We start from the raw sequence: 15,883 nt of genomic DNA on the forward strand, positions 1-15,883 counted from the left end.
AAGGCCCATGGGCCGGACTTTGGACATGCATGTCTTACATCAAGAATAGGCTTTAAAAAAGATAAAGTTGTTAATTAGTTTCTACTGCGAAACACTACGTGGACACACATTCTGGCAGACTTGACCCTCCTGTTAATTATAAAAGTGAAACTGGAAAAAATGTTGGCGGTGTAAAATGACTTGAACACAACATGGGATAGTTGGGGATTAAAAACATCCACAGGTTCCGAATTAACTGCTCTTGCCACTTTATTTTGTGATGTTATTTTGTGCTTTTACATTTGTAAAACTGTCACACAGCAATTAAACAAAATTCATTCAACGGTAAGCAAATCAGTCATAAACAGGAAAGATTTGTGGGAAAATAGCATTAAAAATGATCTTTTTTGTAAGGTGCTTTTGTGCTGACGTTCAAATCAATTGGAAATTAGCAACTCCATAATAACTCGCTCTTTCTTTCATTTGGCGTACAAACTATTAATTGTGTCCCCAATCCTGCGGGGGCGGTAAAGCTCCGGAAACAAAGACATCCGGGTATTCGGCATCCCTACGTTTGCGTAGATTTAGCGTGGAGCAAATGCGACAGCGATGCCATTTTAGCCGCGTGATACGTTTATTTCTGTCGTAAACTCTGCTTCTGAATGCCACAGACCTGCGTTCATCCTCCGTTGTCGTCGAGTCGAACGGCAGCGTGAGTGAGCGGGGAAAAAGAGAAACTCAATCAGAAGAGCCGATATGTTATGGTAGCCGAGAGCGAGAGCGCCGAGGCTATTTGAACGTTGCAACAATACTGCTGTGGTGAAGGTAGGAACATGTTTGCTGTTGTCTTTAACTTACTCTTTGTTACTTAACGCGAGGAGATGCTAACGCTAGCAGCATGCTAGTTTACGGCGCTGTAACGTTTGGCCTAAAACAGTTTACCCGGATTTTTTATATTAGTGTCGCACACTTCATTTGAAATATAACAGCGCTTTTAAAATTGACCATGTCAACATTTAATTGACTATCACAAGTGGATAATGGTGCCTTGATGTTTATTTTGTGCACTTTGTGGGAAGTGTGCCCGTTAGCCGGGAAGCCATGTTGATTTAGCCTAGCATGTTACACAAACGAGAGCCTGCAAACAATAATCCTGCTTCCAAGCAGTTATGTGTTAGTAAATAGTTGAAAGTTTAGTCCCTTTAAAGTCTGTAACCTAACTCTTTTTTTTTTTTTTCAAATTTGATGTATGTAGTTTTGCATCTTACAGTTTTTAAAAAAAACTTTATATTTCACAGTTTGCTACAGTATGGCAGTCAACTTTCCATTCAGAGGGGTCCCTCCTGGGATGCCCCCAGTTGTTCCCCCTGGTGTGCCTCCAATTGTGCCGCCGGGCGTACCCCCAGGTGTCCCCCCTCCTGTGCCAGTTCCGGACTTTATGTCTGAAGAGAAACTACAAGAAAAGGGTGCGTTGTCCGTTGAGTTTGCCTTTCTTTAAGTTTTGTTTTTAACATCTAATACATGTATTTCAAACATTATTCTACTAAAACATTTTTCCATCTTTAGCACGGAAATGGCAACAGCTACAAGCCAAACGCTATGCCGAGAAGAGGAAGTTTGGCTTTGTGGATGCCCAGAAGGAGGACATGCCTCCTGAACATGTTCGCAAGATCATCAGGGATCACGGCGACATGACCAATAGAAAGTTCCGGCATGACAAAAGGGTCTACCTTGGGTAAGATGAAGCATTACTTTCTGCAGATGCAAAGTCATTTGAAGTCATGTTATTTTTCTCTTAAACATTTTTTTTTAACTTTATGGAACCCTCCACTGTTCCTCTGCTTGTCTTTTTGGATACATTAGTATTAGTTTCCTGGTCAAAACTACTGTTATTGCAGACCCTTTACATGCCTTCCATTCTCTTTTCTGTTGTTTAACAGTGCTCTCAAGTATATGCCCCACGCTGTGTTGAAGCTGCTTGAAAACATGCCGATGCCCTGGGAACAGATCCGAGATGTGCCGGTGCTGTACCACATCACTGGAGCCATTTCATTTGTGAATGAAATTCCGTGGGTCATAGAGCCAGTCTACATTGCTCAGTGGGGGTAAGTGAGTAGTATCATCCTAGTTTTGTGGAATGTGTGTAAATTTCATTGTAATTGCAGTCTTGCTATTTATCTGTTGAACAGTTTTCTCCAACTTTATTTTTTTTCCCCCCAGCACCATGTGGATCATGATGCGTCGTGAGAAGCGCGATCGGCGGCACTTCAAAAGAATGCGCTTCCCACCGTTCGACGATGAGGAGCCTCCGCTCGATTATGCTGACAACATTCTTGACGTGGAACCCCTGGAAGCCATCCAGATGGAGCTTGATTCTGAGGAAGATGCCTCAGTTGTTGAGTGGTTATATGAACACCAGCCCCTCAAAGACAACTCCAAGTGAGTGTCCATATATGAGTCCAAGCTTCAGCTCAACCATTCTACATTGCGATCCTACTGTTAACAAATGTACATTTTTAGATATGTGAATGGAACCACCTACCGTCGATGGCAGTTCACATTGCCCATGATGTCAACGCTGTATCGTCTGGCCAATCAGCTTCTGACAGACCTGGTGGATTTCAACTATTTTTACCTGTTTGACCTCAAAGCTTTCTTCACATCCAAGGCTCTAAATATGGCCATTCCAGGGGGACCAAAGTTCGAGCCGCTTGTCAGAGACATCAACCTCCAGTATGTCCCTGCATGTTATGTAACAAAACAGTTAAGACATTTTCTGTTGGGTTTCTTTTTTGTGTCATGTGGATCTCTTCTTTCTTGCTTTGGCAATTAAGAGTCGTAGTTAAACTTTTGTTTTCATACAGGGATGAGGACTGGAATGAGTTCAATGACATCAACAAAATCATCATCAGACAGCCAATAAGGACAGAGTACAAAATTGCATTCCCTTACCTGTACAACAACTTGCCACACCACGTGCATCTCACCTGGTAACGAATAAGCTTTGGTGTTTACAAAATTGCTGTGTTTCTCCAAATTTGTCATTTTGATCATTATGTTTACTCACGTCTTTATTATTGTCTAGGTACCATACCCCAAATGTGGTGTTTATCAAAACGGAGGATCCAGATCTTCCAGCGTTCTACTTTGATCCGCTGATCAACCCCATTTCCCACAGACATTCTGTCAAGGTGTGAATCTCAGATGATCTCATTGTTTTGAGAGTTTTTTATGATTCTCTGATGAGAAGACTTTATTTATTGACCTAATCCTCTTACAAAGGCGCACTTGCATTGGCCTGCTTGCCTGTGCGTAAGAACAGGAGGAAAAGCAAAATGAATGGTGATCATTTTAATTCATGTCTGACTGCAGCTGCAGGGAAAAACCTCACCGTTTAGACAATGTTCACTTTCTCATTGCATACCGGCAGCCCTAAAAACACATCATTTAGGTTATTTATGTCTCCTGGTGATTTTATTTGATTAACTTTTCATAAAATTCCTTTCCCTCTTTAGAGTCAGGAGCCTCTGCCTGATGATGATGAAGAATTTGAACTTCCTGAGTTTGTGGAGCCGTTCCTCAAAGAGACCCCCCTTTACACAGACAACACAGCCAATGGCATTGCTCTGCTTTGGGCTCCCAGACCTTTCAACCTTCGTTCTGGCCGCACTCGGCGTGCCATTGACATCCCTCTCATCAAGAACTGGTAAGCTGATGGCTGTACAGTTTTAATACAATTCTGGATTTGGGTTGTATACAAAGCTAGATTTTACTTGAATAAAAATGTTGTAATTATTAAAATATTACACAGGTACAGAGAGCATTGTCCAGCAGGACAGCCCGTGAAGGTGCGTGTATCATATCAGAAGCTGCTGAAGTACTACGTCCTTAACGCTCTCAAACACAGACCACCAAAGGCACAGAAGAAGAGGTGAATACAGCTTTTTATTATTTGACTGATGGTTTTAAGACGTGTGTAGGTTTTTATATGTCTTTTCTGCTGTTTCCTTTCAGATATTTGTTCCGTTCCTTCAAAGCCACCAAGTTTTTCCAGTCTACAAAGCTGGACTGGGTGGAGGTGGGCCTGCAGGTGTGCAGACAGGGCTACAACATGCTCAATCTCCTTATCCACCGCAAGAACCTCAACTACTTGCATCTGGATTACAACTTCAACCTGAAGCCAGTCAAGACACTGACCACAAAGGTAAACCAACCTGAGCAAAGCTACTGAATGTTTAAATAATTTCAACATGAAATTTTATTATATATATACATATATTTTTTATTTTAATCCACAAAGCAATTTTCTCTGTTTCTGATTACACCAATTTTGATTTGTGGCTTTGTTGTTGTCCTCCAGGAGCGAAAGAAGTCCCGGTTTGGGAATGCCTTCCACCTGTGCAGAGAGGTGCTGCGCCTCAGTAAACTGGTGGTGGACAGCCATGTGCAGTACAGATTGGGAAATGTTGATGCTTTCCAGGTTAGTGTTTCAAATTTTGGGCCTTTTTCTTTTTAAAGGTATTTTTATTTTATTTTGTAGACAAAGAAAAAATATTTTGTTTTATGTGTTGGAAATATTAAAGACAGCACTTTAGCTTTATTAAGAAAAGTTTTGATAATTGACTTTTTTATTATTCATTGTGTTGTTTTCATAAACACAACTTTTGTTTGGTTTGGTTATGTTTATTAACTACAGACAAGTTCCAATTCCAATAATTAACTTCATTCCTTGCTTTTTGTTGCAGTTGTCTGATGGACTGCAGTACATCTTTGCCCATGTTGGACAGCTGACCGGCATGTACCGCTACAAGTACAAGCTGATGAGACAAATTAGGATGTGCAAAGACCTGAAGCATCTCATCTACTATCGGTTCAACACTGTGAGTATAAGCATGCTGTTCTTGTAGCCTTATTTTTGTCTCTTTTTAAAGTCCGTTTACTTGATTTACACAAACTCTATAAGACCCTCACATTGCAATAGCACCTAAAGGTAGTGCTTGTTATTCAATCAGGGCCCCGTGGGCAAGGGTCCCGGTTGTGGATTTTGGGCTCCTGGCTGGAGGGTTTGGCTCTTCTTCATGAGAGGCATTACTCCACTGTTGGAGAGATGGCTGGGAAATCTGTTGGCCAGGCAGTTTGAAGGTACGACGACATACTTCCACATTGTCTTTTTGAATTTCAGGTTCTGTTGTGCATTTATTATGATTCATAAATTCAATATCAGATTTATCTGATTTGTGTTTATCATGGTAGGACGTCACTCAAAGGGCGTTGCCAAGACTGTTACCAAGCAGCGTGTGGAGTCCCACTTTGACCTGGAGTTGCGTGCTGCGGTGATGCATGACATCCTTGACATGATGCCCGAGGGCATCAAACAGAACAAGGCCAGAACCATCCTGCAGCACCTCAGCGAGTCCTGGAGATGCTGGAAAGCAAACATTCCCTGGAAGGTCAGTGATGCACAGTCAACACATCTAAGAGGCTTTGTTTTATTGTTTGGAAACACACAAATATAATTGAAGCTTGGGCCGCCAGCTCACACAGCGGCTTTGGGGCAGTGAGCTTTTCATAGCAGAAATGCCGCTCAGTCCTTAGAAACCGTTCAAACAATCACTTGGATTTGTGTTTCCAGTCGTGTCCTGACAAAATAAAGACTGATGTTATTCCCACATATTTACGTGCAGCCAAGATGCAGATTGCAGCATTTCCCACGTGGATTTTGTGTTCATACAAAGCTAAATGTTGTTGGTAGCGCATGTTATTCTTCACCTAATTCTTCTTCCAGCTCTGTTCTTCCACAAAAATGCACTCACCACACAGATTAAAAATGAAATGAGCGAACAGGCGCTTCATAGTAACCATAACACTAATAACAGCAGGTTTAGAAGATCGTCTCGTATATTACAGAGCTGCTAAATAGATGTATGTATTCGCTCTGTTTGTTTACTGTGGGACTCATTTCCTCTTCCGGTATTGTCAACACTACTGCGCATGCCCAAATGATTTATTCCGACCGAAAGTGAGACCCATGTGAACGTTTGTTCTAATCAGAACATTTTTTTTGGGCCCATGTACACGGTTGAACTTTAATACGACCATTGATCCCATCAAGATATTTGGCGCCTGTAACCGCGGCTACTGTTTGAGGCTAGATCCTTGTAGCTAACTTTTATTTTGTTTAAGGTCACCTCTTATTTACTTTTTTTTCCCTCCCCACGAAAATGCCAGGTGCCCGGTCTTCCTACGCCCATCGAGAATATGATTCTCCGGTACGTAAAGGCCAAAGCTGACTGGTGGACCAACACGGCTCACTACAACCGTGAGCGAATTCGCAGAGGAGCCACTGTGGACAAGACGGTGTGCAAAAAGAACCTGGGCCGGCTGACACGTCTGTACCTGAAAGCCGAACAGGAACGACAGCACAACTACCTGAAGGTAACAAAAAACCACTCACATTTTATTTGTCACATACGATACATATAAATTCACAGAACAACCTTTTGAAAAAGGCTTTGTGCCACTGTCGGACCTTTTAAAATTCCACAGCTGTTTAAAAAAGGTTTTAAAAGAGATGCAGAGTGGACTAAATGTAGAAAGTAAAATATTACTGACTAAACTGTGATATGTAAAAAAACAAACAATTAAATGGAGTATAAAAATAAGATTCAATACAATATGAGTAAAAAAATCAAATGGATGTGAACTGGAATTAAATATATGTATCTTTCTGTAAAAATACACATAATAGACATGTTGGTAAGGACATGTAGCAGCTTTAAACCCCCATAAGATTGATATTGACAAAATAATAAATAAAAAAAACATAAAATTGACATGGTTGTAAAAATTTAAATGTCCAGATGCTGTTATAGTATATACAGTACACAACATAACGTGACCTCTTTCACACTGGAGATAAAACTCTTATTTAACCCTCCTGTCAGGAGTATGATTTAGATTTTTCTTTTAAATTGCTGACAAGATGAAAAACACATTCCGAAATATATATTTTTTCTAAATAAGAAAAAGTCCTCTTACAAAGGCGCTCTGGCATTGGTCTGCTTGTCTGTGCGTAAGAACAAGAGGAACATCAATGTGAACAGTTATTTTTATTGCTGGTTACAGATGCAGTTGGCCACTAACTGTTCAGACAATTTAATTCATCATTTGAAAAAGTACAATTAAAAGTGTTATAATTCTTAACCCATGAGTCTCAATCTAAAACATTTGACCTGCTTTAAACTTTTTTCCTAACTTTGTGTTCTGGTTGCAGGATGGCCCTTACATCACAGCAGAAGAAGCTGTTGCCATTTACACCACCACTGTGCACTGGCTGGAGAGCCGGCGATTCTCGCCCATTCCGTTTCCCCCACTGTCGTACAAACATGACACCAAGCTGTTGATCCTGGCTCTGGAAAGGCTCAAAGAGGCCTACAGGTACAAATGTTAGAACATAACGGACTCAATTTAACACGACTGCTCCTGTTCAAGATTGTGATTTTTATCTTCCTTCCTCATAGTGTGAAATCTCGTCTGAATCAGAGTCAGAGGGAGGAACTCGGCCTGATCGAACAAGCCTATGACAACCCTCATGAAGCTCTGTCCAGGATCAAACGTCACCTGCTCACCCAGAGAGCGTTCAAAGAGGTCAGCACGACTGACTGACTCTATATTGGCTGCAACATTTAAAAGCTTCAAGGGAAAAAGTTGACCTTTGAAAAAACCGAGCATGTCTTTTTTTTCAACCAGTGTTCGGTTAAACCCTTTTTCCAAACCTGTTTATTGCATCACATTTGATGTTTTTCTTGTCGTTTCAGGTTGGCATTGAGTTCATGGATTTGTACAGCCACCTGGTGCCAGTGTATGATGTGGAACCCCTGGAGAAAATCACAGATGCATACCTGGATCAGTACCTATGGTACGAAGCAGACAAGAGACGGCTGTTCCCACCCTGGATCAAACCTGCTGATACTGAACCACCTCCACTTTTGGTTTACAAGTGGTGCCAAGGTGAGTCCCAGCCTATGTTGATTTCAAATAGATGTTTTACTGCCGTGTAATTTAAATGCTCTTAAAGAAAAATATTACAAAGGAGCTAATGTAGTTTATTTGGCTGCTCCTGTCAGGCATCAACAACTTGCAGGATGTGTGGGAGACTGCGGAGGGAGAGTGCAACGTGATGCTGGAGTCCCGCTACGAGAAGATGTACGAAAAAATCGATTTGACTTTGCTGAACAGGTTACTGCGCCTTATTGTTGACCACAACATCGCTGATTACATGACGGCCAAGAACAACGTTGTCATAAACTACAAAGTAAGCTCTCCTCTGTTTGGGAACATTGAGCTTGAGCGCATAATCATTGTCTTTAAACTGGTCCATGATGTCAATACATTCATTTCTTCTAGGACATGAACCACACCAACTCTTACGGCATCATCAGAGGCCTGCAGTTTGCTTCGTTCATTGTGCAGTACTACGGCCTGGTGATGGACCTGCTGGTCCTCGGCCTGCACCGTGCCAGTGAGATGGCGGGCTCCCCTCAGATGCCCAACGACTTCCTCAGTTTCCAAGACACCGCAACGGAGTCTGCTCACCCAATCCGACTGTACTGCCGTTACATCGACCGCATACACATCTTCTTCAGGTGAGACTAAAAACAAAATGCCTTTCCTAACTCATTGGCAGATTCTAAAACTCTGCTTTCTTTTTACGGCCTTCAGGTTCTCTGCTGATGAAGCCAGAGACCTGATTCAGCGATATCTGACGGAGCATCCGGACCCCAACAATGAAAACATAGTGGGGTACAACAACAAGAAGTGCTGGCCCCGTGACGCCCGCATGAGACTTATGAAGCACGATGTAAACCTGTAAGTTCATCTTCACAATATATAGTGAATAGATTCATCAGAATTTTAATTGAAAGCACAGTTATAAGCAGCTCTAACATTTCCTTGGAGCTCATAGTTGTTGGGAGAAGAACCCTTTCTGCACAGCACCTCTTCTAGTTTACTACTGTTCACATCATCATGCACTGATGGCGGAAAAACACTCTTCAGCATAACTTTAAACGTAACATTGGAGGAGACTGCGATGGCGTTTATCACAAATCTTATTTCCCTCCCCAGTGGACGTGCAGTGTTCTGGGACATCAAGAACCGCCTGCCCAGGTCTGTGACCACGGTGCAGTGGGAGAACAGCTTCGTGTCCGTTTACAGCAAAGACAACCCCAACCTGCTCTTCAACATGTGTGGGTTCGAGTGTCGCATTCTTCCCAAGTGTCGCACCAGCTATGAGGAATTCACTCACAAGGATGGCGTCTGGAACCTGCAGAATGAGGTGAGGAACAATAACGGTCAGCTGCTGGCTTTTGGAGACAGCTGCAGTCTCGTGTGTAAAGCAAACATTGTTCAGTTTATTTTGAAATGGAAAATGGTTGTTTTTCTTTGTGCCAGGTAACAAAAGAGAGGACTGCGCAGTGTTTCCTCCGAGTGGATGATGAGTCAATGCAGCGTTTCCACAACAGAGTGCGTCAGATCCTGATGGCTTCTGGCTCCACCACTTTCACCAAGGCTAGTAGAAATCCCTGTAAATCACTCTGGTGTCCTGGCCATTATCATAGACCATGATCAAATAAAAATCCATTGTCTTGTTTTTCCTCTTAGATTGTGAACAAGTGGAACACCGCTCTCATCGGCCTCATGACGTACTTCCGCGAGGCTGTGGTCAATACTCAGGAGCTGCTGGACCTGCTGGTGAAATGTGAGAACAAAATCCAGACACGTATCAAGATTGGCCTCAACTCCAAAATGCCGAGCCGCTTCCCTCCCGTGGTCTTTTACACCCCCAAAGAGTTGGGTGGGCTGGGCATGCTGTCCATGGGTCATGTCCTCATCCCACAGTCAGACCTGCGGTACGTTCTGCCACATTTCTGTCCCAACGTCTCTTCTTGAAGCTAAAAACACATGTGGTGTCTAAACAAACCAGTCATTCAGTTCTCTGTTGCTGCTACAGGTGGTCTAAGCAGACCGACGTGGGAATCACCCACTTCAGGTCTGGAATGAGCCACGAAGAAGACCAGCTCATTCCTAACTTGTATCGATACATCCAGCCGTGGGAGAGTGAGTTCATCGACTCTCAGAGAGTTTGGGCCGAGTACGCCCTCAAGAGACAGGAAGCCATTGGTCAGAACAGGTGCGGACAAAATGAGATCAGCGTTTAAGGGTTCACAACGTTCCTGTTCGCGGAACTGTTTTATGAAGGGGTTCAGTTGAATGCGAGTGTTAAACAAGTCGTGTAAAACGTGTTGTTTGTTGTTCTAGACGTCTGACTCTGGAGGATTTGGAGGACTCCTGGGACAGAGGAATTCCCCGCATCAACACACTTTTCCAGAAAGACAGACACACTCTGGCTTATGACAAAGGTTGGAGAGTCAGGACAGATTTCAAGCAGTATCAGGTATGACGGAGATGCTCCTTATGAGAATAAATTAATCTGGAAGTGAATATCTGCTTCTTTGAAAGAATGGATAGAAAGTCAATAGTTTGTCAATGCTACTGAGAGTCACAAACAAGTTAACCTTATTTAATTTCAAGCATGAAATTATAGAACTATTAAAATTACATTCATATAGATGTTTTTGACTTGCAGATTAGTTTCTTTGATGCTGTATTTGACCATTTAAATTTACACAGGTGGTTGAAGATGATCTTTTTTGAATGCAGGTTCTGAAGCAGAATCCATTCTGGTGGACTCACCAGAGGCATGATGGTAAACTTTGGAACCTGAACAACTACCGCACAGACATGATCCAGGCTCTGGGTGGTGTGGAGGGCATTCTGGAGCACACACTCTTCAAAGGCACTTACTTCCCCACATGGGAGGGTCTTTTCTGGTGAGAGCTCTTCTCTGCGAACATGCTGGCCTTTATGGAAATATTCAAATGAAAAACTTGAATTACTCAAGCTCTCTTTTTTTTTTAACTCGCAAACTGTTTTTTAAAACTCGTTTTCCTTGCCTTTAGGGAAAAAGCCAGTGGGTTTGAGGAATCCATGAAATGGAAGAAGCTGACCAACGCTCAAAGATCTGGTCTCAACCAAATCCCCAACCGTCGCTTCACCCTTTGGTGGTCCCCCACCATCAACAGAGCCAACGTTAGTGTGGCCGGCAGCAACTTTCTGTCACCATTTAGGCACTGAAGAGTGTGCACCAACTGAGAGCATGTGTTCTCTTTACTGATCCAGGTGTACGTGGGTTTCCAAGTGCAGCTGGACTTGACAGGAATCTTCATGCACGGAAAGATCCCCACGCTGAAGATCTCCCTCATTCAGATCTTCAGGGCTCACTTGTGGCAGAAGATTCACGAGAGTATTGTCATGGATCTCTGTCAAGTATGTTTATGCCTTTTCGAGATCTAAAAGTTCAAATGTTTGTCATCCTTCCATCGTTAAATCTTCTCAAATTTGTATATTTAAGGTGTTTGATCAAGAGCTGGACGCGTTGGAGATCGAGACTGTGCAGAAGGAGACCATCCACCCCAGGAAGTCTTACAAAATGAACTCGTCCTGTGCGGACATCCTCCTCTTTGCATCATACAAGTGGAATGTCTCTCGGCCGTCTCTGCTTGCTGATTCAAAGTATGGTTCTTTTAGTTACCTCTTCTTAGTCCAGATCTGTTTACCAGAAAAACAAGCAGTCGGGGATTTTGACTGTTAAAAACTCAAATTAAACATGTTTGCCATAATAAATGAGAGGACTGTGCTTTTGTTTCTGGACTGCTGTAAACGTCTTTTCCCCCCACAGAGACGTGATGGACAGCACCACCACACAGAAATACTGGATTGACATTCAGTTGCGATGGGGGGACTATGATTCTCATGACATTGAGCGCTACGCCAGGGCCAAGTTTTTGGACTACACCACAGATAACATGAGCATCTACCCCTCCCCCACCGGCGTTCTCATTGCCATTGACCTGGCTTACAACCTCCACAGGTGCGTATTGTGTGGTCCTGACCAGTTACAAGTATTGAGCGACAACTGTCTAGTTAAATTACATTTTTGAAATATTTTTATGTAGCATCCTGTTGTAATCCCACTAAAGATACTTCAGTTTTTTTTTTTTAACTGTAGTAATCAGTAAATGTTTGCTTTTTCTTCACTGAAACCTTTTATATGTTTATTTACTTAAGGGTTGTTCTAATAATCTGTTTCCTTATCTGAAATCCATATTTCTCAATTTGGAATTTAGAAACTTCTTTCAGGAATTTGTTTCTTCTTTCATTTCCCTTAGTAGGTTTTCACCTCTGAATTGATTTCTTTTTAGTGCTTATGGCAACTGGTTCCCTGGAAGCAAGCCGCTGATCCAGCAGGCCATGGCCAAGATCATGAAGGCCAACCCTGCTCTGTATGTGCTCAGAGAGCGCATCCGCAAAGGCCTGCAGCTGTACTCATCTGAGCCCACCGAGCCCTACCTGTCCTCGCAGAACTACGGTGAACTCTTCTCCAACCAGATCATCTGGTTTGTGGATGACACCAATGTGTACAGAGTCACCATCCACAAGGTGGGAGTCATGGAGGGACACAGATTGTTCACTTTGTGTAGATCTTCTTGTGAAGAAGGAACACTTTGTATTCAATTTGGTTCCACCTGTTGTCCATTGATCCTGACAGACCTTTGAGGGGAATTTGACCACAAAGCCCATCAATGGAGCCATTTTCATCTTCAACCCTAGGACTGGTCAGCTCTTCCTAAAGATCATTCACACATCTGTGTGGGCTGGACAGAAGCGTCTGGGACAGGTGATGACATGTTTGCTATTCAATTATTTGGAAATGTCAAATGGACTTCTTTGCATCTCTTTATAATTTCGATTGTTTCCTTTCTCAGTTGGCTAAATGGAAAACAGCTGAAGAAGTTGCTGCTCTGATCCGCTCCCTCCCTGTGGAGGAGCAGCCCAAGCAGATCATTGTCACCAGAAAGGGCATGTTGGATCCTCTGGAGGTGGGATGGTTACATTTAAGGCCATTAAAGTCTTCAAGGATCAACGCAAAGTTGACAACGCAAAAAAAAAAACAATTTTCTTTCCACGCAGGTCCACTTGCTCGACTTCCCCAACATCGTGATCAAAGGTTCTGAGCTGCAGCTGCCATTCCAGGCCTGTCTGAAGGTGGAGAAGTTTGGAGACCTGATCTTGAAGGCTACAGAGCCTCAGATGGTGCTGTTCAACCTCTACGACGATTGGCTGAAGACAATCTCCTCTTACACGGTGAGGTTCTATCTATAAAGGCTTAAATCTGATCCACCATCAAAGCGTGCTGACACCTGTCTGTTCCTGCTCTGTCTGTAGGCCTTCTCCCGACTTATCCTGATCCTCAGAGCACTCCATGTCAACAACGACCGCGCTAAAGTCATTCTGAAGCCCGACAAAACGACCATCACTGAGCCCCATCACATCTGGCCCACACTCACTGATGAAGAGTGGATCAAGGTGGAAGTGCAACTCAAAGATCTCATCTTGGCTGATTATGGCAAAAAGAACAAGTGAGTGTTAAGTGACTGCTGCTCAGCCACTGGTTTGAGTATTTTCAGAAATGATTTTTTTTTTAAACTCATGAGCAGATTAAAGATGGATTTATGTTCTGTAGTAAGATCTGCTTTTGACTCTGTTCAGTGTGAACGTGGCTTCTCTGACCCAGTCTGAGATCCGTGACATCATCTTGGGTATGGAGATCTCTGCTCCATCACAACAGCGCCAGCAAATCGCTGAGATCGAGAAGCAGACCAAAGAGCAGTCACAGCTCACAGCCACGCAGACTCGCACTGTCAACAAGCATGGAGATGAAATAATCACCTCCACCACCTCAAACTATGAGACCCAGACCTTCTCCTCCAAAACTGAGTGGAGAGTCCGGTATGCACCATTAAACCTGCTGATTTGATCCAGTTTTATTCCCATTTAAAGGCTTACCTCATTATAAAATATATTAGAAATACAAACAATGTTGTCATTTGATCTCTATACTTTTTTGTTTTCCATCAGGGCTATATCTGCTGCAAACCTCCATCTCCGAACCAACCACATCTATGTGTCGTCTGACGACATCAAGGAGACTGGTTACACCTACATTCTGCCCAAAAATGTTCTCAAGAAGTTCATCTGCATCTCAGATCTCCGAGCGCAGGTCTTTATTTGCTGACACAACTTGGCTTGTGTTATATCAAAGCACTTACTCTTACTAATGCTGACCATGTCCTGTGTTGGTTTAAGATTGCTGGCTACTTGTATGGCACCAGCCCACCAGACAACCCCCAAGTGAAGGAGATCCGATGCATCGTCATGGTACCTCAGTGGGGAACCCATCAGACTGTCCACCTTCCCAACCAGCTGCCCGGTCATGAATACCTAAAGGTATGACTTGTTCACTGGATTATTGGGGGGGTTCTTTTTGATGTTTGAATCAGCTGGGTTGGTAACATGCTCTTGAATGAACAGGAAATGGAGCCCCTCGGGTGGATCCACACACAGCCTAACGAGTCGCCTCAGTTGTCCCCTCAAGATGTGACGACCCATGCCAAGATCATGGCCGACAACCCGTCTTGGGATGGAGAAAAGACCATCATCATTACTTGCAGGTGAGTTACCTTTCTGTTCTTTTTTTTTCCTGTTTACACTGGAGGAAAATCTGTCATTTTTCCATAAATCTGGAAAATAATGCTATATGTATTGCGGGGGGGAAGGTGATTTCCTTCAAATGAAAATGCCTCCCATCTCATTTTAATCAGAAAAGTGATGGTTTTCTGTGCCTTACTTGTTTTCAGCTTCACACCGGGGTCCTGCACGCTTACAGCATACAAGTTAACACCCAGTGGATATGAGTGGGGTCGCCAGAACACAGACAAAGGCAACAACCCCAAAGGTTATCTGCCGTCTCACTATGAACGAGTGCAGATGCTGCTCTCTGACCGATTCCTGGGCTTCTTCATGGTGCCTGGCCAAGTGTCCTGGAACTACAACTTCATGGGTCTGTAGCTTCAATATTTATTCATGTTTGAATTAAATGTTTAACGTTTATGAATTAATTTGACCATGACATTGCCTCAGCTTTCTTCCATTGATTTTACATCAGATTTCTACATACATTTATTCTTTTGGTTATTATGGCTAAACTCCGCCTGTTGATGAAACTTAAAGGCCTCATATTGTATTACAGGTGTGCGCCACGATCCGAACATGAAGTACGACCTGCAGCTGGCTAACCCCAAAGAGTTCTACCACGAAGTCCATCGACCGTCACACTTTTTAAACTTTGCCTCGCTGCAGGAGGGGGAGATCTACAATGCTGACCGGGAGGACATGTACGGTTGAGCGTCGCCGCCCCGTCCCAGATTCGTTTTTTTTATGGTTTCTGACCGAATCATGTAAATCAGTTCAGTCTGCCGGTTTTCTGTCAATATATTTCACTGATGTTCGGGTAGGTTTTATGTAAAGCTGTTAGGACCTTTTTTAGGATTCCTTTCATTCGAGTTTTTTTTCCATGACTGCTTTGTCCTTATAAAAAAAAAAAAGTTTGGTTATCTTTTTTTTTTTTTGTCCTAGTTTCTAGAATTTCATCTTGAATGCATTTATTTTTAGAACTCTGTAATGTGTTTGACATCAATTCAGAGAAACACTCTTCCCCTTCTGCTTTTTGGAACTAAAAGTGAAAGTGGCATTTCCATGTTCTGGTGTTCTATTATACTACACGTCTGTGACATTGTGAGCCTGGTTTAAAATAAAGATTCATTTTTATAAACTCTTTAAACATTGTGATATTGTGTTTTATTGTTGTAAGTGCAATTGTGTTGTGAACAGTTGGCTTTAGTTTTGGTGTTTTACCAAGATCATTAGTGACGTTCTGCCTGCA

At 42.8% G+C, this 15,883-nt stretch overlaps 1 protein-coding gene across 1 annotated transcript; it reads left to right on the forward strand.

Annotated features, from left to right (window-relative positions):
• The first annotated feature begins 647 nt into the window (after positions 1-647).
• prpf8 (pre-mRNA processing factor 8) lies at positions 648-15,781 on the forward strand. Its single transcript, XM_023961976.1, has 43 exons — positions 648-804; positions 1,278-1,445; positions 1,546-1,714; positions 1,920-2,084; positions 2,200-2,418; positions 2,500-2,712; positions 2,844-2,969; positions 3,065-3,170; positions 3,495-3,685; positions 3,791-3,910; positions 3,994-4,183; positions 4,340-4,459; positions 4,725-4,859; positions 4,992-5,121; positions 5,233-5,429; positions 6,208-6,414; positions 7,253-7,416; positions 7,500-7,626; positions 7,797-7,989; positions 8,106-8,293; positions 8,386-8,624; positions 8,701-8,847; positions 9,106-9,316; positions 9,433-9,549; positions 9,643-9,890; positions 9,992-10,171; positions 10,300-10,435; positions 10,702-10,871; positions 11,001-11,130; positions 11,221-11,367; positions 11,453-11,613; positions 11,780-11,971; positions 12,303-12,540; positions 12,650-12,778; positions 12,867-12,980; positions 13,072-13,245; positions 13,327-13,520; positions 13,651-13,890; positions 14,020-14,161; positions 14,248-14,388; positions 14,473-14,612; positions 14,799-15,001; positions 15,191-15,781. The coding sequence occupies exons 2-43, from the start codon at positions 1,289-1,291 to the stop codon at positions 15,343-15,345; spliced, it is 7,065 nt and encodes a 2,354-aa protein (XP_023817744.1). The 5' UTR covers positions 648-804; positions 1,278-1,288; the 3' UTR covers positions 15,346-15,781.
• The last annotated feature ends 102 nt before the right edge of the window (positions 15,782-15,883 follow it).

The sequence above is a fragment of the Oryzias latipes genome, chromosome 13 (assembly GCF_002234675.1).
Source record: "Oryzias latipes chromosome 13, ASM223467v1".
In the NCBI taxonomy this organism is placed as follows: domain Eukaryota; kingdom Metazoa; phylum Chordata; class Actinopteri; order Beloniformes; family Adrianichthyidae; genus Oryzias; species Oryzias latipes.